General features: G+C 45.2%; 1 protein-coding gene across 5 annotated transcripts in view; it reads left to right on the top strand.

Moving 5' to 3' along the window:
• CORO2B (coronin 2B) overlaps window positions 1-23,988 on the top strand; it is a 142,229-nt gene that overhangs the window by 68,511 nt on the left and 49,730 nt on the right. For all 5 annotated transcript variants that reach the window (XM_073304471.1, XM_073304470.1, XM_073304468.1 and 2 more), the window contains one exon: window positions 10,728-10,928. In XM_073304471.1, the coding sequence (XP_073160572.1) occupies window positions 10,728-10,928 (201 nt within the window). The remainder of the gene's footprint in view (window positions 1-10,727; window positions 10,929-23,988) is intronic.

Here is a 23,988-nt window from a genome sequence, read left to right on the forward strand (position 1 = left end):
TATGGAAATAGCACCATTTATGCTCTGCTATAACATAGTAGATTGACGATACCATCAGCAAATTCAAGAGCTTCTTACTGTTTCCTATGTCCCTACTGTTCCCTCTGTTTCTTACAGCAAAGGCTCCTTGGGGGCGCAAAAAGGCAGGAAAATGAGCGAGAGCACATTGCCACTAACTAGGATGTATTTCTATTAATCTCTCCATTCATCTTAGCGGGAATAGAGATGGAGTTTTGTATCCTTTGGGGTCTTGCTTATTAAGTGACTCTTGGATGAGTGAGAGCCCTTGACTCCCTTCCACTTACGGTGGCATCAAGTTCCCGTCAGAGCTCTAGCAAGGTTTAGGAAAAAAAACTTAAAAGGCTCTCCACTTCTTCCCTTTATCCTGAAACTACATTCATAGCAGGTGATGCCTTTCAGACTGCTCTGCGTGTCCTAGACAGAGCATAGCCAGCTCCTTTCCTCCCTCAGAGATGAGAATCTGGGCTTTGGGACTTGCATTCGGGGTAAAGAAAGAGGAAAAGCCATGTGCTAGCCCATACAGTTAATCCCCAGAAGAAGTCCCTTCAGTCCTGCAAGTCTTACGTCAGACACCTGCCAAATGGTCATGACCAGAGTTGGAAATAAAGACCTGCAGCAGGGAGAGGCTGAAAAAGGAACTCGCTGTTCTGAGTCTGGAAAGAGGAAACCGCCCACAAGTCCAGGAATTCTCAGTTCCCACAATGATTGCAACCATTTCCGTATACCCATAAGAAAGGCATGAGGTTTCTAACTTATGGGCGAGGGACCCTGACATTTTTCCTGTTTGTACTATGGGGCTGTGATCAGGAGAAGGATGGGAAGCACTTGAGTGACTGCAGTGAGACTTCAAAATGTAAGCTCCTTGCCCCAGGAACAGTGGCTTCAGCAGTTACCTTCATGTGGCACAAAAGTTATATTATCCATCCAGACACAAGATGCTCTAAGATACTCTTAAAGCAATGAGATGCAATAAGCTCTGTAACATGGTGACAAGATCCCGAGGTTTCTAGTGTTGCCTATTACGGGGGAAGACTCTGCTGGTGGGCAGGTGACCTGACACTCTCCTCTTTTACAGGCAGTTCTTACTGAACGACTAGTCGTTATTAAAGACAACATCCCTTGTTAAGAGAAGTCGTTAGCAGGATGGAGAAAATATTGACAATCCTTTGTTCATTCTTATGAGCTAATCTAAGATGGTCTCTGCACATTTCAATGTACATATAGCATAAAACGTTCATTGGGAATTCATTTTTTTAAGGAAAAATACATGGAAATGAGAGAATATAAATGTTCCCTCTTCCTCTAAATCCTTCACCCTGGAAATTTATAAGGGAGTCTGAAGTAAACTCCAGCCTCTAGTATCTTTTAGGAAGATACTGCAGAGTACCTGTATGAGGCTGCATGCTACTTAGGGTATGTCTACACTGCAGTTAGACACTCACAGTTGGCCTGTGCCAGCAGACTTGGAAGTTTTGGAATAGCCTTCCAAGGGAAGCAGTGGGGGCAAAAGACCTATCTGGCTTTAAGATTAGACTCGATAAGTTTATGGAGGAGATGGTATGATGGATAACATGATTTTGGCAATTAATTGATCTTTAACTATTCATGGTAAATAGGCCCAATGGCCTGTGATGGGACGCTAGATGGGGTGGGATCTGTGGGGCTAAGGGGCTGTTTAGTTGTGGTATAGACGTTTGGGCTCAGGCCGCACCCTGTGAGGTGGGAGGGTCCCAGAACACAGGTTCCAGCCCACTCCTGAATGTCCACACTGCAGCTCAACAGCCCCTTAGCCTGAGACCTGCGAGCCCAAGTCAGCTGGCGTGGGCCAGCCACAGATTTGTAATTGCAGTGTAGACGTACCCTTAGTGTTATCTAATTGCTCATGTGACATTGCAGTCCTGGTGGCTTGTCACTGCAGCACCTTCTAGTCAAGATCCTGTGTATGTGCAATGATAGGGCCATACAAAGTCAGCCTTGACTTCATGCTTGACTAAAGGCAATCTCTGCGTACGGCTAAAAGGGCCTCTTACTGCCAGCTTCTCCCACAGGGGGACGGCATGGCTGACTGGGCTAGTGCGGGGGCAGGGGAGTATGCAGAAGGGCAGCAGGAAGTCTCTAGGCACAGGCTGTCCTGTGTTATTTGGGGAGGTGTCTCTACCTGAGACCTCCAAGGTCTCCGGGAAGGTCTGCTCCACTCTCTGTCTTAGATGCCAGCTGGCTCTTCCTTCGAGCTCCATTTCTCAGTACTTTAGTCCCTCCTTTCACTACTTTTCTACCCCAGATTCTCCATCCCCCCTGTCCCGTCCCCCCCCCCCGACCATTTCAGGAGCTGCACTGGCTTTCAGATAATTCATTCAACTGTATAATCCAGAACTGAGGGGCGGGGATGTTGCTGCCTAATCTAAATCTGCCATGTTGCATGGCATGCAGGGCCTTGGTCATAGGCAATTAAGCTCTTAAGGCTTGATCTACAAAGGGGACTTACAAGACAGACAGCTGTAGAGACTATGCCAGGCTGGGGAAGACGCTTAAGGAAATCGAGGCTCAGGTGATCTTTAGTGGGATTCTGCCTGTTCCTAGAGAAGGGCAACAAAGGTGTGACAAGATTATGACTATCAACATATGGCTCAGGCAGTGGTGCTATAAGGAGGGCTTTGGGATGTATGGCCCCTCGGAGGCATTCACGGACAAAGGACAGTTCTCTCGGGATGGACTTCATCTGAGTAGGGAAGGAAATAGACTTCTAGGATGGAGGCTGGCACAACTGATTAAGAGAGCTTTAAATTAGGAATTTGTGGGAGATGGTTGGGAGATGTCCAGGTAATCTCCACGCCGGATTTTAGCATTGAGAGGAAAGAAAACGAAGTAAGAAAGGATACAGCCATGGGTAGGAGAATGTATATAAGGAGGAAGGGCAGTATGGATACCAATCTAATAGATTATACTGGCTGTAGAATGACCGTGCCCAATAGGGTACAGAATGTGAGCGAGGCCAAACAGCAAAAATGAAGATGTTTGTACACCAACGCGAGGAGCCTAGGTAACAAAATGGAGGAACTAGAGGTACTGGTGCAGGAAGTGAAACCAGATATTCTAGGGAGAACAGAAACAGGGTGGAATAGTCGTCATGACTGGACTACGGGTATTGAAGGGGATGTGCTGTTTAGGAAAGACAGAAATAAAGGCAAAGGTGGTGGAGTAGCACTGTAGATCAATGAGGAGGTAGAATGTAAAGAAATAAGAAGTGATGGAATGGATAAGACAGAGGCTGTCTCGGCAAAAATTACATTGGGGAAGAAAACTACTAGATCCTCCCCTGGGATAGTGCTTGGGGTGTGCTAGAGACCGCCGGGATCTAATCTGGATATGGATAGAGCCCTCTTTAATGTTTTTAATGAAGTAAATACTAATGGAAACTGCGTGATCATGGAAGACTTTAACTTCCCAGAAATAGACTGGAGGACGAGTGCTAGTAATAATAATAGGGCTCAGATGTTCCTAGATGCGATAGCTGATGGATTTCTTCATCAAGTAGTTGCTGAACCGACTAGAGGGAATGTCATTTTAGATTTGGTTTTGGTGAGTAGTGAGGACCTCATAGAACAAATGGCTGTAGGGGACAGTCTTGGTTCAAGTGATCATGAGCTAATTCAGTTCAAACTGAACGGAAGGATTAACAAAAATAAATCTGTGACTAGGGTTTTTAATTTGAAAAGGGCTGACTTTCAAAAATTAAGGAAATTAGTTAGGGAAGTGGATTGGACTGAAGAACTTATGGATCTAAAGGTAGAGGAGGCCTGGGATTACTTTAAATCAAAGCTGCAGAAGCTATCGGAAGCCTGCATCCCAAGAAAGGGGAAAAAATTCATAGGCAGGAGTTGTAGACCAAGCTGGATGAGCAAGCAAGCACCTCAGAGAGGTGATTAAGAAAAAGCAGAAAGCATACAGAGAGTGGAAGATGGGAGGGATCAGCAAGAAAAGCTACCTTATTGAGGTCAGAACATGTAGGGATAAAGTGAGACAGCTAAAGTCAAGTAGAGTTGGACCTTGCAAAGGGAATTAAAACCAATGGTAAAAGGTTCTGTAGCCATATAAATAAGAAGAAAACAAAGAAAGAAGAAGTGGGACCACTAAACACTGAGGATGGAGTGGAGGTCAAGGATAATCTAAGCATGGCCCAATATCTAAACAAATCCTTTGCCTCAGTCTTTAATAAGGCTAAAGAGGATCTTAGGGATAATGGTAGCATGACAAATGGGAATGAGGATATGGAGGTAGATATTACCATATCTGAGGTAGAAGTGAAACTCGAACAGCTTAATGGGACTAAATCGGGGGGCCCAGATAATCTTCATCCAAGAATATTAAAGGAATTAGCAAATGAAATTGCAAGCCCATTAGCAAGAATTTTTAATGAATCTGTAAACTCAGGGTTTGTACTGTATGATTGGAGAATTGCTAACATAGTTCCTATTTTTAAGAAAGGAAAAAAAAGTGATCCGGGTAACTACAGGCCTGTTAGTTTGACATCTGTAGTATGCAAGGTCTTGGAAAAAATTTTGAAGGAGAAAGTAGTTAAGGACATGGAGGTCAATGGTAAATGGGACAAAATACAACATGGTTTTACAAAAGGTAGATCGTGCCAAACCAACCTCATCTCCTTCTTTGAGAAAGTAACAGATTGGGGAGAGTTAGCTGCTTACCCCTGGTCTGGAGGGCAGTGCCTCCCTCTGCTCGGCATTCATAGGTACGTAGCCACGCACCCTCGCCTGGAGTTAAGCACCAAAGCCAGGTCAGCCCTTTCTTGCCAAAGTCTTAGGAACAGTGCCAGCATGCCCAATAGCCGGGTGGTTAGCGGACTGACCTAGGTTCAAATCCCCACTCTGCCTGCTTCCAAAGCAGAGTTTGGACTCTACTCTCCCATGTGAATGCGCCGACCACTGGGCTACAGGATGTTCTGGGCTGGAGCTCGCTCAGTTCCACTTGGTGTGAAATATTTAATAGTCGTTGGGCCACAGAGAGCGAGTCCGACTCTGTAACTGGGTGGTTTGGGCATTTACCTGGGAGGGGGACACCTGGGTTCAAGGCCCTGCTCTGCAGCAGGCAGAGTGGGCAGGGGGACATCCTGCGTGAGTGCTGTAACCACTGGGCTGTGGAGTGTAAGGTGAGCACCATGAACTTCCCCCCAGTTGTGTTTTGTGGGGTGCCCAATCCAGTAGTTAGCCTCTGAGTGCCTACTGGAGCAGGCCCCATAGGGCACAACAGGTGGGGGACACCAAGCTTGAGGATCCCACCAGGGCTAAGCATCGAGCTGTTGGATGGTGTCCGGACCAAGCCGGCTTTGTGCATACCCACCACAGGAGTAGATGGCAGCTGAGTGGCGGTTTTGAGCATCTAAAATTTGGACTTATGTGCCCTGAATCCCTTTGTGGATCAAGCCCCTAGAGCCCTAACTCTTGAAGTGCTGTGAATAATTCAAGGTCATGCTTGGACTCCTGTGCCTGCTGGATTTTAAAATCCCCTTAGCTTGAGCTATTTTGTAATCAATCAGTTCTAAAGGGACAGACTGATTGAATGGTCTAATAGGACTCTTCTAACTGGGAACACCTAAGGTAGGTACATAACTGAGCTTTATTGCTCTTGTCTTTTCTGCTTGTGCATCCACACAGGGCTCCTAAGGTCCTGCCCAAACCCTGGGCCTCAAAGTCCTTGTAGAGAGGTTGCCCTCAGGATATTGAATTTTCCATCTTGCACTATGATCTCAAAACACTCTTGCTTTCACTGGAGATAGTTTGATGGAAAATAGCCTTTTTGCTCCCCAGATAAAAAAAATTAATGGGAACGTGTTTTTCCCCCCTAAACATCTTTATAGCAAATACTTACTATTTTCCAACAAGTTTGACCTGAGCCATTTGCAAATGCTCTTCAAATGTGTATAACGCAAAGCATGGTAATCGCAGAGTTGCAAACAAAGATCTAGCAGATGCTCCATTGTCATACTGTATTGAACATCCAACTTTAAAAAAAAATCAAACTGCAAATACTGGTTACATATGGCACTTAGAGGTAATTTTAGAAGGAAGATACAGTAGCTGATCATCTTAATTTCAATATGTTCCGAAAAAGATTCCCGAACTTACCAATATCTTGCAAGCATGTGTCTGTCTTGCACTTGGGCATAGCTTAACTCCCACTCCTTCCATACATCCCCATCATTTGCATTTTGAAAAACTTATTTGTATATCACCCCTGATGCCTGAAAATGGAATGGAACAAATCTGGCACTGTTACATTTTAGATTTCACTTCTGTGAGTCACTTCTGTGTGAGTATTTCTTCCGTCCAGGTGCAAACACTTGCAAAAAGATAGTGGGAAGAGTTGGTTACACTATGGCTCACTAAACCAGAGAGAGCGTTTACGCTCAGATTTTTTGGTAAAATGTTAATGCCAGGAAGACAAGTGACAGTTTTCAGGTTGAGACCAGAACACCTCAATGTGCATGAATTACAGAAACATAATTAGTGCTGCAATGCAGATCTTACTTTCCTGAAAAGTTCCAGATGGGAAAGCTTAATCTTCCCGAGTAATCTATTGAAGGATCAGGACTAGAGACGCGAAGTATTTAAAACTGACTTTCCAGCCAGCCTGTAGCATCTAGCATTAATCATGGAGCAAAACAATGACAAAACATACTGCTGCTTATGCAAGATGGTCATAGAGGAAAGAATGACTTTTAATATTAACATGGATAAGGCTGCACTCAACTCTTTGTGTCAGAAATCAGCTACAGTACAACACTCCTGTAAAGGATTTAGGACAGTGGACTTACAATTAAATATGTTTGTCTGAAAGGAGTCCACAGGCAGCTGCCGCATATACTGCTGAAGAACTGCATTTCAAAATGGTATTGCTGTTATGGGCATATTGGCTAGATTCTCTTGCTTTTGTTACACTTTTAGCTGCTATTATTTTGTTGTTGCTGTAGAACCTAGCAGCCCCAGGGCCCTGTTGTGCTAGACACACACAGTACTATCAGTAACTGCTTTGTAAAGAGGGGAGAAAACCTGCGGCCCAGGGGGATGAAGTGACTTCCCCAAGATCATCCAGCAGGCGCAGAGCCAGAAATAGATCCCACAACTCTAGGTTTCCAGTCCTGCCTCCGAGCCACTAGACTACACTGATATTATGGAACACCGTGGGTGAAATGCTGGCCTTCTTAAAGTCAGTGGGAGTTTTACTTTTGATTTCAGTGGGGCCAGGATTTCACCCCATAATTGCCTTCATGTCTGCCCAGGTATTCCTGCCTGAGAACTCGGAGAACACACTGGCATGGGAACTTGAGCTAAAGCACAGAACTATTGCTCTCTTCTCCTTTGGGAAACATATGGGTATCCTGCACCAGTTCAATATGCTTGGTTTTAACAACTGGAAAGGGGAGGACAAAACTTGAGAGGGAGGAGAGATCTCGAAATCATGTCATCAGCAATTCTTGACATTGCTTGTGTGGATAGGAGCTAAAACGCTATGCAAATGTATGCAAATGTAATTTCTTGTGTATTTTTTGCTATTTTTCCCTAGCGTTAAAAACCCCTCTAATTTTATAAACCTCCTGATCCTAGCAATTTTTCTGGTGACCGCAAACACCTTTAAGTGTTTTTTTTTCCCTTGTCTTGGTCTGTCCTAACTCATCTGGGAGCCTCCCTCCCCAAGCATTCTGACTGTCACCATATCCCTTCCTGTTCTAAAACTCAAGCTGCATCATAATGGGCTATATAGCTGGGTGGGCTGGTAGCCTTTAAATCTAGTGGGTCTATTTGGGCTGGCTGTTTGGGATGCACTTCCTTCCTTCCTTCTTTCCTTCCAGAAAGCTTCACCCCCACAATTCTCCCAGGTGATGTTGGCTTGATGTGTGAGACTTAGTCTAGAGTCTCCCACATGAAAGGATTAGCTGTTTAGGGCACCACCGTTTCTCCTCTGCCCCAAAAACAAACATGCGTCCAGAAAAAAGTTCAGTCCAGAGAACCCTCCGTGTCAGGGAGTTGATAGCAGCAGTGATCATTGTACCACCCAGTGCAGTTCTTCTCAACAAAACAGTGTGAAGCAATTTCCAGATAGTTCACTGCCTGGGTCTGTGAAGCACAGAAGCGTTTGAGCTACTTGACATTGTTTACAGGAAATACTTACTGAGGATGAAGGAGAGGAACGCTTGAATTCTCCAGTGAAATACTCGGGCTTATGGCTTCCTCTCATTATGGTTGGACTACAGGCTTGGCTACTTTTCTGTGGGGGGAAAAAATAACAGGGACATAAAACCAGAAATCTAACGATGCTGAAATCCTGAAAACAAGAACGTTAATCTCACTCTTCTGTTTATTGTTTTGAGTCTCAATTGTATAGAACACCTCTAAACAGCTTATATACAAAATACACACTAGACTATAACAGGGTCCAAAAAAGAACTGGATAAGTTCATAGAGGATAGGTCCGCCAATGGCTATTAGCCAGGATGGGCAGGGATGGTGTCCCTAGCCTCTGTTTGCCAGAAGCTGGGAATGGGCGACAGGGGATGGATCACTTGATGATTACCTGTTCTGTTCATTCCCTCTGGGGCACCTGGCACTGGCCACTGGTGGAAGACAGGCTCCTGGGCTAGATGGACCTTTGGTCTGACCAAGTATGGCCATTCTTTTGTTCTTATGTTGAGCAGAAAAAAAGCAGAGACTTCTTGTTTTCTGTGGAAAAACCAGGATGAAGGAAAGTAAAATCTCGCACTAACTGTACACTGTCAATTGCCAAAAGGTGAATAAAGCACCTATAATTTTGGTGCTGTGTTTGGATAAGTCTCCTGCAGAATCTGGCTTGATTTTCTTTGGCTAAGAACGGAGAAGTATGGGCTGGTATTATTCACTTCTAGTAATTATAGTGTTTGCCTGGCAGCGAATGCTATAGATATATAGCTAATGCTATGGAACAGTCCATTTGTGTGAGTTATGCCAAGGTAGGAAGTAGGTGGAAGGGCGCATCTTAAAAACAGCCTCGCTTTGTCAAATGAAGGACTCCAATTGCACGTGTCTCTCTGTTTAAGTGCTCACTTAAATTCATCTGTCAGTAGATGCTAGTCAGTCTTGGAGAATATAAGCTGCTTTGAGTCCCTAAGTATGAAATTGTCAGTGTGCGATAGAGATTTAAGTGCTTAAGCCACTTTACAACGGTGTAAGTGCTCATGCTTTTCTAAACGTTTAAAATGCCTTAGCTCATTATAGTGTAAGACTTTATTGTGGTATCAGCACTTGTGCTACCATAAGGACTTTTTCTTTAATAAACTTAGGAAAATCACTACACACACAAATCCTACTAATGTAACAATGTTTGCACAGGTGGGACCATATTTTATTTTTCTTCTTTTTGTGCATATAACAAACTCTAAACAACAGTGGGAACAAGTAAAAACGAGTGCACAGTTACACTGGTTTGCATCTGAGCACGTTTAGCATGATTGTATACGCTCTTTTTTGGAAACGGTGTATGCAAATAGGTCTCTGGAATCTTCTCTGGTACATACAGTTGCAGCATCTGAGTGGATGACCGAGGTAAATGTTCCAATAACGCTAACAGGATTGTGTTGCACGTATGTAACATAGTATTGCTATACATTCCAGTTAAGCATGTAGCTTGAAAAGTAACTTTTTAAAAACCTACTTTTGGAATTAATACATGGGACTAGACCGAAGTTCACTTTTTTCCAGTCTGTTGACTTTATACACTTAACAGCACCTTGAATATAGTCAGTTTAACGGCTTCCCCTGCATCGTCAGTTTTAGGTCTTTCACACAAATGGGAAAGATGAGGAAAAAAAGGACTCATATTAAAATTAACAAAAAGACCCAAGGACAGGTGGGGGTGTGCCTGGAAACTGCCTTTAACTCTTTTTTTATCCTAGACAGAGTAGATTTCAAGACCCTGGAATCTTTAATTCTATGTCATAGATCCCTATCTTTCAGTTCTTCAGTATACCAAATGCCCACTGACTTCCAGGTGTGTTCACTTTTGAACAAGGAATATGTATTTTGAAAGTAGAGAGATGGCTGTTCATCGTTTCACTGAGTACTTTGAGGAGAGATACTATGTAAATGTGAAACTATTGTATCAGTGTTCAGGCTTTGATTAATTGCAACTCTCGGCTTTTTTTAGTGATGTCATTAGCTTGGGAATAGTTCTCTGTACCATTTGCGAAGAGTAGGCGAATGAGGCAGCTCGTTAACACAAAGTATGGATCACCTGCTAGTTAGCTACCCAGCTCTCTTTTAATCTTCAGATGACAATCCAAATGTTCCAAGCTTTGCTTCCTTTGTTTTAAAATAAATCTTTGGAACAATTTCCCAACAACCCTTGCAAGTTCTTTTCCTAGATCTCTGTAGAAGGAAAGAGAGAAATTTCCTGACTACAACTCTTCCCTTCATGTAGAGATGCATCTGAACTGTAAAGTTCAACAGAGGATCTGAACCTGTCCAGAGTATTTGGTGATTTGTAACCAGGGTCTGGCTTAAACCATATTATCTCCTAATGACAAGGAGGGAGGACTTAAACTACTCAATGTTTTTTCCTGTGACCATGCAGGTTAAATGTAGAAGTCACTTGTGGCATTTGTTTCTCTTTCCTTATGAAGACTGGACTGTTATAAAAATCTTCATACATTTGCTCCACAGATGTCATGGCGTCCACAGTATCGCAGTTCAAAGTTTCGAAATGTCTATGGGAAAGTGGCGAACCGAGAGCATTGCTTTGATGGGATTCCAATTACCAAGAATGTTCATGACAACCACTTCTGTGCTGTTAATGCCAAGTTCCTCGCCATAGTAACGGAGAGTGCTGGCGGAGGGTCCTTTCTTGTCATTCCACTGGAACAAGTAAGTGATTTTTCCTTAACAAACCTGATTGAAGTTCAGTGGTAATCTTAAAACACAGCTGTTAAAACACACGTTCTATCCCAGGAATCTCTTTAATACCATTGTGACAGGCTGAAATCTCTGGTATTTCATCTTTTTAATTGTGGCTTTCTTGTTTAGGGAAGTGAGACTTTAAAGCTGGTTTAATGAATTGTATCTTTATTCTAGATCTTTTAGGAATAAATAAAACATTTGTATGCAAACAGGTCTTTGCTATAATGTCCCTTTGTATCTTTTAGTCCATATCTGCATTAAGATTGCAATGCTGAAGTCTTCATCAAGCATTACTTAGTCCTTACTAATAACGGGCAAATAATCCACTGAAGTAGACAGGAGATTGCCTCAGCAACAGCCCAATGGATTCGGCCCTAAAGCCTAGCACACTTCCAACAGAGCTGATGCTAATGCTGCTACACAGGAGCCACACCAGGAAAAGTGTCTTTCCGAAATCACAGATGTCAGTTGTCTCTCAGTTGTGTTGTGCCTGGTAATGTGGAGTGGTGGATGTAATGTTAGCCACTGGAGTTGGTGGCTACTGACCCCATCATGTCACGGGTACACGGTTGACCTTTGTCACTTTCACCGGATCTTTCTAATTGCACAAAACAGAACACCCTTGCCCCGCCCCCTGCCATGAGGCCCCGTCCCTGCCCCACCTCTTCTCCGAGGCCCCGCCCATGATCATACAATCCCCCCCCCCTTCCTCTGTTGCTCCTTCTTCCCCACCCTCACTCACTCGCTTGCTCATTTTCACTTGGCTGGGGCAGGGGCGTAGGGTGCAGTAGGTGTTGAGGGCATCAGTGCGGGGTGCAGGCTCTGGGGTGGGGCCAGGGCTGAGGGGTTTGGGGTGCAGGAGGGGGCTCTGAGCTGGGGGGTGGGGCTGAGGGGTTCGGAGTGTGGGAGAGGGCTCCAGGCTGAGGCAGGGGGTTGCGGTGTGCGAAGGGGTCAGGGCTCTGGGCTGGGGCTGGGGCTGGGGCTGGGGATGAGGGGTTTGGGCTGCAGGAGGAGCCTCTGAGCTGGGGCTGAGGGGCTCGGAGTGTGGGAGGGGGCTCTGGGGTGAGGCAGGGAGCTGGAGGTGTGGGCTTTGGGGTGGGGCCAGAAATGAGGGGTTCAGGATGCAGGAGAGGGATCTGGGCTGGGGCAGGGAGCTGTGGTGCGGGGAGGGGTGAGGGCTCTGGGCTGGGGATGAGGGGTTTGGGGTGCAGGAGGAGCCTCTGGGCTGGGGCTGAGGCGTTCAGAGTGCGGGAGGGGGCTCCAGTGTGAGGCAGGGGGTTGGAGTGTGGGAGGGGGTATGGGCTCTGGGCTGGAGGTGTGGGTGTTGGGGTGGGGCCAGAAATGAGGGGTTCAGGATGCAGGAGAGGGAGCTGGGGTGTGGGGAGGGGGGAGGACTCTGGCTTGGGGTGTGAGCTCTGGGGTGGAGCCGGGATTGAGGGGTTTGGGGTGCAAGAGAATGAGGGGTTTGGGGTGCCCTGGCTGGGAGTTTGCATTGTAAGGGGGCTCAGGGCTGGCACAGGGGGTTGGGGCATGGGAGGTGGTGCGGGCTCTGGGAGGGGGCTCAAGGCTGGGGGTTGGGGTGCGGGAGGGGGCTGGGGGCTAGGGCAGGGGTTGGGGTGCATGAGGAGTTTGAGGTGTGGGCTCCGGGCGGTGCTTACCTCAGGGAGCTCCCCGGAATTTGCAACGTCCCTCGGCTTCTGGGCGGAGGCGCAGCCAGGCTGCTCTGTGCACTGCCTCCGCGCACAGGCTCTGCCCCCGCAGCTCCCATTGGCCACAGTTCCTGGCCATGGCCATCCCTCCATCTAGGACCCAAGGGACATGTCGCTGCTTCTGGGGAGCCTCACGGAGCCAAGTAGGGAGCCTGCCAGCCCCGAGCCAACCAAACTTTTAACAGCCCCGTCAGCAGTGGTGGCCGGAGCTGCCAAGGTCCCTTTTCAACCGGGCATTCTGGTCGAAAACTGGACACCTGGCAACCTTAGTTAGGGGTGAATACGTATCCAAGCTGCTCCTTTTTCTCACCCGCATTCCCTTAACCCCATGGGCCTTGCAGCTACAGTGCCCAGTTCACAAGGCTCCATGGGCCGTGTCAGGCATGGGGCAGTACCTTGTTAGGTAGCCTCCGTCATTCTTCTAAACTCAATAGGTTTCTTTGGATATGCTCTTCAAGTTTAAAGAGGGCAATAAAACTGATACAAAATGTAAGAGCTACACTATATCTTTACTCCTTTTCCTCTTCTCTAGGAAATTCAGACAATAAAGCCTTTTCTGTGGGATTCTGTAAATGACATTTCTGAAAATTTAATTGGCCCTTTTAAACTGGTGCCATGAATCAGTCACAGCTGGGCAATCGGATGGGTATCAATCTCATCTGCCTCTTCCAGGGACAAAACTGCAGCTCCCTTTCTCAGTCTGAAGGAGCCCAACTCCACATGGACTCATGTCCTATTCAGACAGGATTGAATCCTTCATATAGATTTAATGGGGAGGAAAAATTGACTCAGAGTCTCTGTAGTGAAAACTTTGGATACCGTTGTGAGTATTTCTTTCGACTCTCCCTAGGTCTGTCACAAGGTCTTCATGACTTAACTACTTGGCGTCATTATTCCTGCTGCCAAATCTTCACAGCATAGTCTGGTGGAGAGATTACTGTGCCTTTATAACACTCTGTTTGTCATCCTCCCGATAGCTTCTACTCGTCTTCTCCAATCTGTTCAACGTTCTGCTTGTCACTTTCACATCACACTCGTTAAGCTTTTATTTTGTGCTCTGACAGCTCCCACTTAAACTGAAGATTTATTTTAAGTTTTTATCACCTACCCTTAGAACCTTATGAGCAATCAACCTGCAGGGGTATTTATAGTGCCCAGTATTTGAATGTTCATGATCTGATGTACAATCTGGCCTCTTTTGGTACTAATCTACCCATTACATGGTGTAAGCTTCATCCTTTGTTTGGTGGCACTCCTCTTCTAAGGACTGGCAATTTCTGGCTTGGCTTAAAAGCAAATCCAATCCATGCTTTTGTTTTCCCCTTAATTTTATTGCTATGCGGTCCATAGCCGGCTGTTATCTATGTGAAGCACTTTTTTATGTGTGAAGAATGGCACCTACATTTAATAAATAATAAACCTATTGGAGTATTCACCTTTTTCTGCAGATAACCTTGCACTTTATCTTTCTCCCTGAGACTTGCTTCGGCTGTTTACTCGAGTTTGAAAATAAACTAGTTCATGCAATTTTAAACTCCTGGCCATTCAGCATATTCTTCAGAAACGGACCGATGGGAATATACTATGTTGGGTAAAAAGTAATATCTGTCGCCAGTGGTCATTCATGGTTGAACACCCATTGCTGTGGCTGACTCACTGCTCTCCACTTTTGCTGTGCCTCTTGGAAGAATGTATTGTATGGTTGCAACGTCACAGATAAACTCACTAAATATTACCTTGGCTTGGAATGCAGTTTCTTAAGGGCTTGTCTACACTGGCAATTTACAGCGCTGCAACTTTCTGGTTCGGGGATGGAAGCTACACCCCTCGCTTTAGTGTTGCCAGTGTAGACTAGCCCTCTTACGCTTTTGTATGTGCAACATTGACAGGCAGTAGTTTGCTAGTGACATGAACAGCCCAACTTTCAATTACTGTGAAGAGACTTAATAAATCTTACACTTTAATCTTGTTTGCTTTGCTTCCATCAGAATAGTAGCTCAACCTTGGCCTACTATACACTGGGCTAAATCAAGTGCCCAGGGTGAAGGAGACTTTGTATCTCAGCCCCACAGGGGCATGGTACTCTGGCTGGAGGAATGGTAGGTGCCCAGCAAGGTTTTACCTTGCGTGCTTTCAGCTCCAGCATGTGCTGACCAGGGATGTGTTACTCATTTCTAAGGAGTGAGGATGGGCGTGTTGCTGCCCAGTGTGCCTTGCCTACCCTGCACCGCTCCGAGGCATCCTATTCTGCATCATTAGGATGGCTCTTGTGACAAACACGCCGCCAGTCCCCTGTTCTGCTTTCCTCTCCACAAGACCTAGTGCAACTTCTACTGGAGAAGCAGGATTTTGCCTTTAATATCAGTTAACAGACTTGTGGCAGATTGAACTGAAATGCAAGTGAAGGGAGGTATGTGAGTGGGGGAAGATATCTATACATAATGTATGCTTTTAAAATAACCATTTTATAATGCCTGTAGTTCCCACAAAGTCAAAGGATTAATTATACGGAAACCCTACAGGATTCTTGCTGCATGATCAATAAGCTTCAGGACAGTTTCCAAAATCTACTTGTCCTTGTAACTGAGTGCAGCTCAAGATCATGAACATGGATTGAACAACTCCTTAGCTTTATGCCATGTTCAGTCTTGGAGTAACTCAATTGAGATCATTTTACCCCAACTTTCAGTTTGTCCCAAGTACTTGGGGACAATTTGATTAAATAAACTGGGTAAAGGTTTCTAGCTTTTGGCATAACGAACATAACACTCAGCTGTGTAGATTGTACAAGGATAGAAAGCTTCCTGGCCAGCCAGCCATTGGGATGTAATGTTCCCTGAATATTGCTCTTGGCTGTAAGAACAGATCACATCTGAACTCTTGCATCACTGCTTTCCTAAGTCTATCGGTCTGTTTTTAAAAAAATATTTTCTCCAGTAAACTTTCCAGATCTTTTGTGAATATGTCTTTACTTTCTTGCATAGAATCCATTGCAGATGGAGGGAACTGTAATCAGCATTTTAATTGCAGTGCACAGCTTGAATCTTACTAATATTCTAAAACCAAGTAGCTTTAGCTAAACAGTGTTAAGCCAGAGACGGAGACTAATGTATTTTTCCTGTTCTATTCAGTGTTTCGGCTACTGAATCTTTTTAGCCTATAATTATGAATATGCCAACCCTACTCCAATAATGTTGAGCAGTTGTAAAACTGTAGCTGTTAATCCTTTGTTGCCAACACTTTTTATTTCTGGTAAATCCAGGGGTGAAAGTAAGTTAGAGAACTTACCAGTATGCCGGAGTCCTGAGCAGGGGTGTGCCCTCAACCGGAAGAGCCGTGGCCTTAACCGGAAGAGGCAGGGCCTTAAATCCCCGGGCCCTTTAATCTTGATTTACAGGGCCTGGGGCTCCAGCTGCGGTAGTGGTGGCTGGGAGCCCTGGGCCCTTTACATCACCCCCAAGCTACCAGCTGCAGAGGCGGCTGGGAAACCCAGGGCTCAGGGGCGATTTAAAGGGCCCAAGGCTCCAGCTGCCACTACCGCAGCGGAGCCCCGGGCCCTTTAAATCACTGAGGAGCGCTGGGGGCTCCCGGCTGCCACCGCTACCCCGGGGCTCTGGGCTCTGGCAGAGCTTTAAAGGGCCTGGGGCCCAGCTGTGGTAGCGGCTGCCGGAGCCCCGAGCCCTTTAAATCCCCGCCTGAGCCCTGCTGCCCAAGCCCTGGGGTAGCGGCGACCGGGCTCCGTCGGGGATTTAAAGGGCCCCAGAGCTCCAGCCGCCGCTACTGACCCAGCCTTTAAATCCCCTCTGGAGCCTCACCGCCACTATCCTAGGGCTTCATCAGCAAGGCTCCAGTGGGGATTTAAAGGGCTGGGGCAGTAGCTGGAGCTTTGGGGCTCTTTAAATCCTCGCCGGAGCCCCACCACCACTACCCCAGGGCTTTAAATTGCCGCCAGGGAAAGCCAGTCCAGGTACAGCGCACCGGCTCTTACGGGTACACCGTACCGGGGCATACTGGCTTACTTTCACCTCTGGGTAAATCCAACATGGGATCAATGGATTAGGAACAGATAGTACACTAAATTAGTTGCAGTCGATACCTGGAGGAATCCTCACCAAAGATTTAGAAGTCCTCATGAATATTAAATATCAAGACAATCATTTCGTTCATTCTTATCAGAACAGAACTTGGTGAAATGTTGAAAACTGAATATGGACTCCTTAGTGCAATGTTATAATTTCATCATTTTTTAAAATAGAATCTGATTAGTTCATTAAGAGTAAACCAATTTTTTCTGGAAATAAGCAGCCTGCTAATTAATGTGCATCCATATTTAGTGAAACATAATCAAGGTAACCTAGATACAGCAGATCTACTCCAGGATTTAATTTGTTCCTAACTTTTCTTTTCTTTTTGTTCCTGTACACTGTTCTGCATTAGAAATTTTTTTAAAGCTACAGTACATTTGTATACTTTGGGCCATATATTCCCATTGTTGCATACGAGAAATCACAGAAACTTGCTATAAAACCTGCCTTTGTGTTCTACACATGAGCCAAGCCCACCTGCTTCGTACTCAGCAAACCAACTTGAAACACAGAAAAGGTCCAGTGTAGAATATCTGCAAAAGACTTGCCAGCTCCCTAAAGAGAGTGTGGCCAGATGCACCAAAGAAGTCAGGACAAAGTCAAATTGAAACTGAAACCCTGAAAACAAACCAAAAAAACTGTTTATATTCAAATTGAATGTTTTGTTTTGATGAAAAATTAAAAATTTCTGATGGTATTTTGGCGGGGTGGCCAAAAAGGAATTTGTCATTTAAAATTTTTTTCATGAAACACCATTTTTTGACCAGTCTTGTCTTTACTACAGATTGTGTTACGTAGCAGTGCAGGAGCCTTGGTTTTGCTCTTCAGTGGGTGCCCCCAGGTGCTAAAATCTCAGCCATAAAAAAAAATCAGAGGGCAATTTTGAAAACTTTGACCTTGACTTCTCCCAGCCTCACACAGAACCAGAAATGGAAGGCACTACTCACGCCCTATCCAGGGTTTCCCTGCTATCCAGCTGAAATTGCCCTGATCACCTGTGTACTATCATAGTTGGCTAGAATTGCTCTTCTGTCTTGGTGGTAGTATGGCGCTCTGCGTCACCCATCCAAATGGGGATTAAACTGCTGCGTGTTCAGTCAAAAACTGCACTTCAACTTCTTACTTAGCACAAAATACGTGGTCCCAGACCCCTGCTGTAGCTGCAGCAGCCCATTCTATTGCCCTCCCTCATCTCCTTGGTAATCATCAGTGGGTCTCCATGGCCCCTTTGCCCCTCCTCCGAAGGAATCACTCTTTCCTCTTCAGAAACCCATCCTTGGGGGTCTCCCCCCATCGGTCTCTCCCCTCACTTCCTGCAACTTCCATCTCAAAAGCCCTGATCAGCCTCATCTAACAAATGGAAACCAAAAGAAACTAAGCTTATAAAGAGACCCAGACTTCCTTGTCAGATGTTTGCAACCTCTGTAGTGGCCAAGTTCAAAATTTGCTGTTGCCTAAAATAAAAACTCTTAGATCTTCTGACAGGACATAACTAAGAGTGGGGGAGAGGTAGCCTAATAGTTTAACTGTAGACGGTCAGGCTAAGACCTTGGAGAACTCAATAAATAAATTTACATAATTTTTCATGTAGACTAGACAAATCTATTTGCACTCTTGAGTGTTTGTGTCATAAGAATGTGAATGTTTAGCTGCTTCTGGAGGGCTGTTTACATTGGAAAGCAATAACACCGGATTACATTTTCTTTCAGTAGATATCTCCTTCCTGCGATCTATCTTCTCCTCATGTTGCCATGTCCTTCCATCTGTCTCTTAAACACAACCACCCTGTCTCCCCCCTTCTCCTATATCCCATTTTGCATCCTCTCACTTCACACCTCTCCACATTGCTGCATCATCAAAGCAATTAGGATTGCAAATTCTTTAGTGTTGTGGACCCTACAGAACCAGGCTCTCCCACCACTATAAAACACACATTTTTTGTTCTGAGTGGGTGTGAGAACGCCCATGCTCCCTGGTGCTGGAGCGAAAAGGAAAAGAAAAGCTAAGCAGAAAGGCTGCCCACTTATCCACTTTATCGTCCAGACACTGACACAAGAATACAATCCAAACAGATTACTTCAGTTAAAGAGGAGAGATACGGAGAACATGTGTGTATGCCCTACTCAGCAATAGCCCTATCTCTGTCTCTGTTAGCATGAGCAGAATAAACACAGGCAGACAAAGTTTATTCGGAGGGTCACTGTAGCCATGACTGCAGACCAGAGGAATTGGTATGGGGAACTCTGCACATGAAGATAATTCAGGAAAATGAGCCAGTCGTTTGCTATCCAAAAGCAATGGGTAGAAATGCACTTTGGTTAATTTTCACTTCCAGGTAAGGTCTTTGCAATAAATTGCAGCTTGGCCCACAGTCTTGTTAATATAATAGACCTATTTTCTCTGTGCCATGAAGACACATGCTCTGTTATTTCATTTGCACCTAGACGTCTTCAAGACACTGGCTGCTCTCTCCCTCTCTCTTTCTGTATGTATATATTTAATTTGGAAAGATATTACACATTTAGGTGCATCTTTAACATTTTCGAATAAATTCTCTTTCATTAGGTGGCAATCATATTAAAGTAATGTTAATTACTCCTTTTATTGCAGTGCATGCTAAAATCCTGGAAATCTTTCTTTTTAAAAACACAAAAACAACTCCCTCCTCCCCCCCCCCTCCTGTTTTCTTGAGCTCACCTTATTTCTCAGTGTTGTGTAACATACTAGCTGGTATTTGTGTGCCACTGCCCTCTGCTGGACTGTCAAACCTGTTTGTCTGTTTTTTGGGGCAGCTCATTTAGAGGACCTAACCTTTAATACTGCTAGTAACTTAAGCAGATTCTCCTTTATTTCATGCTGCATCTCTCCTTCTTCCACAAAAAAAAAAGTATTTGCAACCTTACCAATAAGTAGGACAATAATGGGGTGGAAATTAAATTGCTCAAATTATAGGAAAGCTGTGGGTAGGGTTCCATTTTTACTATCTGCACAAAAGTGATACATCAAAGTTGGTGCCTCCTGGAGGTTTTTTCTTGCGGAGAGGACTGGGGGGGCTTAATTGTGCTATGTGTCAGACTTTGTGGTTGGCTCTTGCAACTAAAACATCAATATTTTCCCCAGTGCCGTAGCATGTTTGCTCAGCGAGATATCATGCGTTGGATATTAAACAGGTTTAAGCACTGTTGCTATAATGAGTAATGCAGCTGACTTCTTCACAATCAGCTAAGGAATAACTGTTTCAAGGGATATGCTTAGAGTCTAGTTTAGGGTCAGCCAGTAGTGGCCAACTTCTAATAAAGATTCTGAATGAGTGGTTTGACTGTGACCTGCTTCGGCTTGACTCCTTGAGTTCTTTCAGGAAGTCTCAAGCTTTCTCTCGCAGATTGCTTTTTAGGACTAAACGAGTGATGTTCATTTTACCAATATTTTAAAAAATGACTTAAGTCCCAGTTCAGCAAAGCACTTAAGCATATGCTTAACTCCCATTGACTTGAATATTTACAGTTAAGCATGTGCTTAAGTTAGTATTGCTCAGAAATCAAGAATCAGGCCCCAAAAGTCGCAGAATTGGCTTTAAAATCCTACGATTTTACAAATGATAAAATTGGGGGTTTATTCGCCTTCTGGCTTTTTGAACCTGTAGGTGCACTTGGCTCAAGTTTTCAAGTTTTCTCAGCAACCATGAGGGCTGGGAAAATGTTTTTAAAATGAAAGCTGAGATTCTGATAAAACCCTGTGACCCCAGAAGCTGGGGTGCTATCAGAAAAGTCAAACGTCCCGAGACTTGTGACAGAATCAAAAGTGGTGGCAACATGTGTAGTGTTTTACTGAATTGGGACCCAAGTGTTTTCGTCTGTTCCTGCTTTTGTCAGGAAAGGGTGGTGGAAATCTGTGCATTTTAGAGTTAAGGCTACATAGCAACTTCCATTTTAACCCCTCTTTTACAATCTCATAATGTTAACAAATCTGAGGCTCACTCAGTCTCCAGTCAGAGGTGGATAGGTTTGAAATTTGGAGCACATTGTGATTCAGTCCTTCCCAGTTGCTGCATTCAGGGCAGCCACCCAGGTTAATTGCCCTGCTTTCTCTGTCCAGTCTTGCAGCCACCTCGGTTTGTCCTTGAGGCCCTGAAGGAGCTCCAGTTTTCAGACGTTCCCGTGAATTTGCATTGCAAGATTGCTCACAGCCATTGCTGCAGGGACTCAGGCCAGGTCTACACTACAGCCCTATATCGGTATAACTACATTGCTCAGGAGTGTGAAAAATCCACAGCCCTGAGCGACGCAGGTCCTCCGACCTAACCCCCAGGGTAGACAGTGCTATGTCGGCGGGAGAGCTGTTCCTGTCCACACAGCTACCACCTCTCACAGGGGTGGATTAACTCTGCAGATGGGAGAAGCTCTCTTGTTGGCATAGGAGCAGCTTCACTTAAGTGCTACCATGGTGCACCTCTTACCAGTGCAATGGTTTAAGTGTAGACCTGCCCTCCGTGCCTCTGGTCAGCCACAAGGAAGAACTAGTGCAGTTTTCTGTCTTACTTCTGACACGATGCGAAGAGCTGTGCAGAGAAAGCCAATGGCAACACACAGCAAGTTTTTTGTTGTAACCCCTGGGAGCGACGTTACATCTTCACAAGCCCCATCTACTGTCACCCTGTCTTACCAGAGAGACAAGGTGGGCAAGGCAATGTTGGTCCAACAAAAGATATCGCCTCCCCCACCTTGTCTCTCTAATAGCCTGGGACTGATGCAGCTACCACAACACACCATACCACCTGGTCCTGTTAACTATTTACATATAAAAAGACACAGCGCACTCTTGTAACACGTGCACTGTGAAAGAACCCAACTTTCCTGCATTTGTTAGCGAAAAATGTTTTTTGTGCAGCCATAAATCCTCAATAGCTGAACTGGTCTGTCTCAAATTTGTCTGGTTTTGTAGATTTCCTTCAGACCTAAGGCAGGAAATTGGAGTGCACATTCTGAAGTTAGGAACAAGAATATTTATGTATATACAGGAGGATTTTCTGGGGAAGTTGTTTGTGTTCCACTTTGATTTTTAAACTCTGAAGCACTTTAGTTTGATCTAAACTTGCAAGGACTGTGAAAGTCAACCAAACCTTACAATATATTCCAGGAGGCCTAGGTCACTAATGCCCGGAAAAGCAGGACGTGGTGAAAAGGAATTCTCAGAGACACCTAATACAGACAGAACATGGGTTGCTAGCCAGGCAGTCCTGCGTTCTGACCTCTAAAACTGGCTGATCAGAGCAAACACGGATGGTCCTTCACACACACATCACAACAGCCACACGGCAAAGGGAAATAATTATCACCAGGTGCATTTGCTGACTCAGAACTGAGGCTGAGAAAGTCTAAGGGCCAGGTTTTTAGAAGTATTTAGGCACCTAAATCCCATTTGATTTGGGAGCTAGGTGTTTAAACGCCTTCAGAAACCTGGCCCTCAGTGACTACGCTTTGGTCTACACTACAAACTTAGGTTGGTATAACTACTTCGCTCAGGGGTGTGGAAAATCCACACCTCTGAGAACACAGTTATATTGACCTGACTCCTGGTGTAGACAGCACTGTGCCAACAGGAGAGCTTCTCCCATCTCCATAGCTACTGCCTCTCCGGGAGGTGGAGTACCTCGCCGACGGGAGAAGCTCTCCTGTCAGAGTACGTAGCAGCTTCGCTGAGCACTACAGTGGCACAGCTGTAACGGTGCAGCTGCGTCCCTGCCGTGCTGCAGGTGTAGAAAAGCCCGAAGTGTTGCAAAATAAGTCATGTTGGAGCTAGAACCTAGGTCTCCGGTCTCCCACTCTTATGCCTGATCCACTAGATTGCTGTGCCCCAGGCAAAGAGAGCAACAAGAAGCGAAATAAATTATTAAAAACGTAAGCTGTTTACAACATGCAAAGTCTTGCACCTCTCCTACCATAAGGTCCAGTGTTAAGGTGTATTAATGATTGTATACAACGTCAGAGAGCATCCAATGTATTTCTGCTGTGACCCACATAAATACCCAGGAATAAAAAAATGTCAAATCAAGGGAGACAATAATGAAATGCAGTTGATACTTTGCCCTGCCCCATTCTGCTCCCTATAAAAAGTAGTCCATTGGGTGGAGGAAGAAGAATGGAAATACCTTGCCTGCAGCTATTAACTGAAATAGGGAGGTGTTTATATTCTTCTCTGTCTGTGCGTACTTAACTCTTATTACTAATCATGAGCACTGCCCATGCACACAGAGGGGAGACTGTACCCTGTGTTAACGTCCTTGGAAGGACAGATGGGGAGAATGGAAGCCAGGCATAATGGGCCACTCTGTATCTTCCCCATGGAGAACAGACGTTTCTAAAAGCTTTTTGTGTGAAACTCCGAAGAGTTAGAAACCAGCTCTTCCCCAGAGTCCTGTGGCTGTTAGTCACATGGTGTCCTGACCACAAGTAATCTGATGGTATCCTGGCACTGAATGGCATTTCCAATGGGTGGGGATGAATTGGCTATGCCAGGCTGAAGCAGAACAACGTGGTGTAGCAATGGGCATGACATTTCACGGGGCTGTCCTGATGATCGTCTCAATGGTTCATCTTTTCGCTGCCTCCTGCAGCTAACAGTAGATGCTTGTTTCAGCGCAGCTGGGAAAGAATAAGCTCCGTCAGTACTTAGGTCTCTTGCCGTTGTGCTTTATATAAAGGTAGACAGGCACAGGAGTGTGCATGCCAGTATGAGCCCTGACTAAACAGTTCAGATGATATGTCGTTCAGTGAGCGGAGCTCTCGGACCCGGGAGAACTGTGTAACTGATATATTGCTAGCTCTGTAATAGGATGGAATTTTGTTCCGTGAGCTCTTTAAGGGATAGAAGACGTTTAGTTTATGCTACTGGAAGATCTTTATCTAACGGAACTCTGTAATTCCAGGCAAAGGACTGAGAGTATGAAAAGAAAAAATCTTTATTAAAGGCAAAACTAAAATCCAAGAAACTTGTTCAAACCAACAAGATTCCCAGTGGGCGTGCCAGGGGAAACAAGCCAGGCTGTCTACACTGGGCAGACTCCATCTTTGCTGTCACAGATGCAGTCCATCAGCATCAGCAGTGGTAGGGGCTCTTGCAGAGACAGGCTCCACCAATGTTTTAACCACAGTGGCGAAAATGACAGTGGCTAGTCTGCTCTAGTACTCCCGCCAACTGAGTGGCAAATGTTGGCAATAGGAAAGAAATGTTATG

The sequence above is a fragment of the Lepidochelys kempii genome, chromosome 10 (assembly GCF_965140265.1).
Source record: "Lepidochelys kempii isolate rLepKem1 chromosome 10, rLepKem1.hap2, whole genome shotgun sequence".
In the NCBI taxonomy this organism is placed as follows: domain Eukaryota; kingdom Metazoa; phylum Chordata; order Testudines; family Cheloniidae; genus Lepidochelys; species Lepidochelys kempii.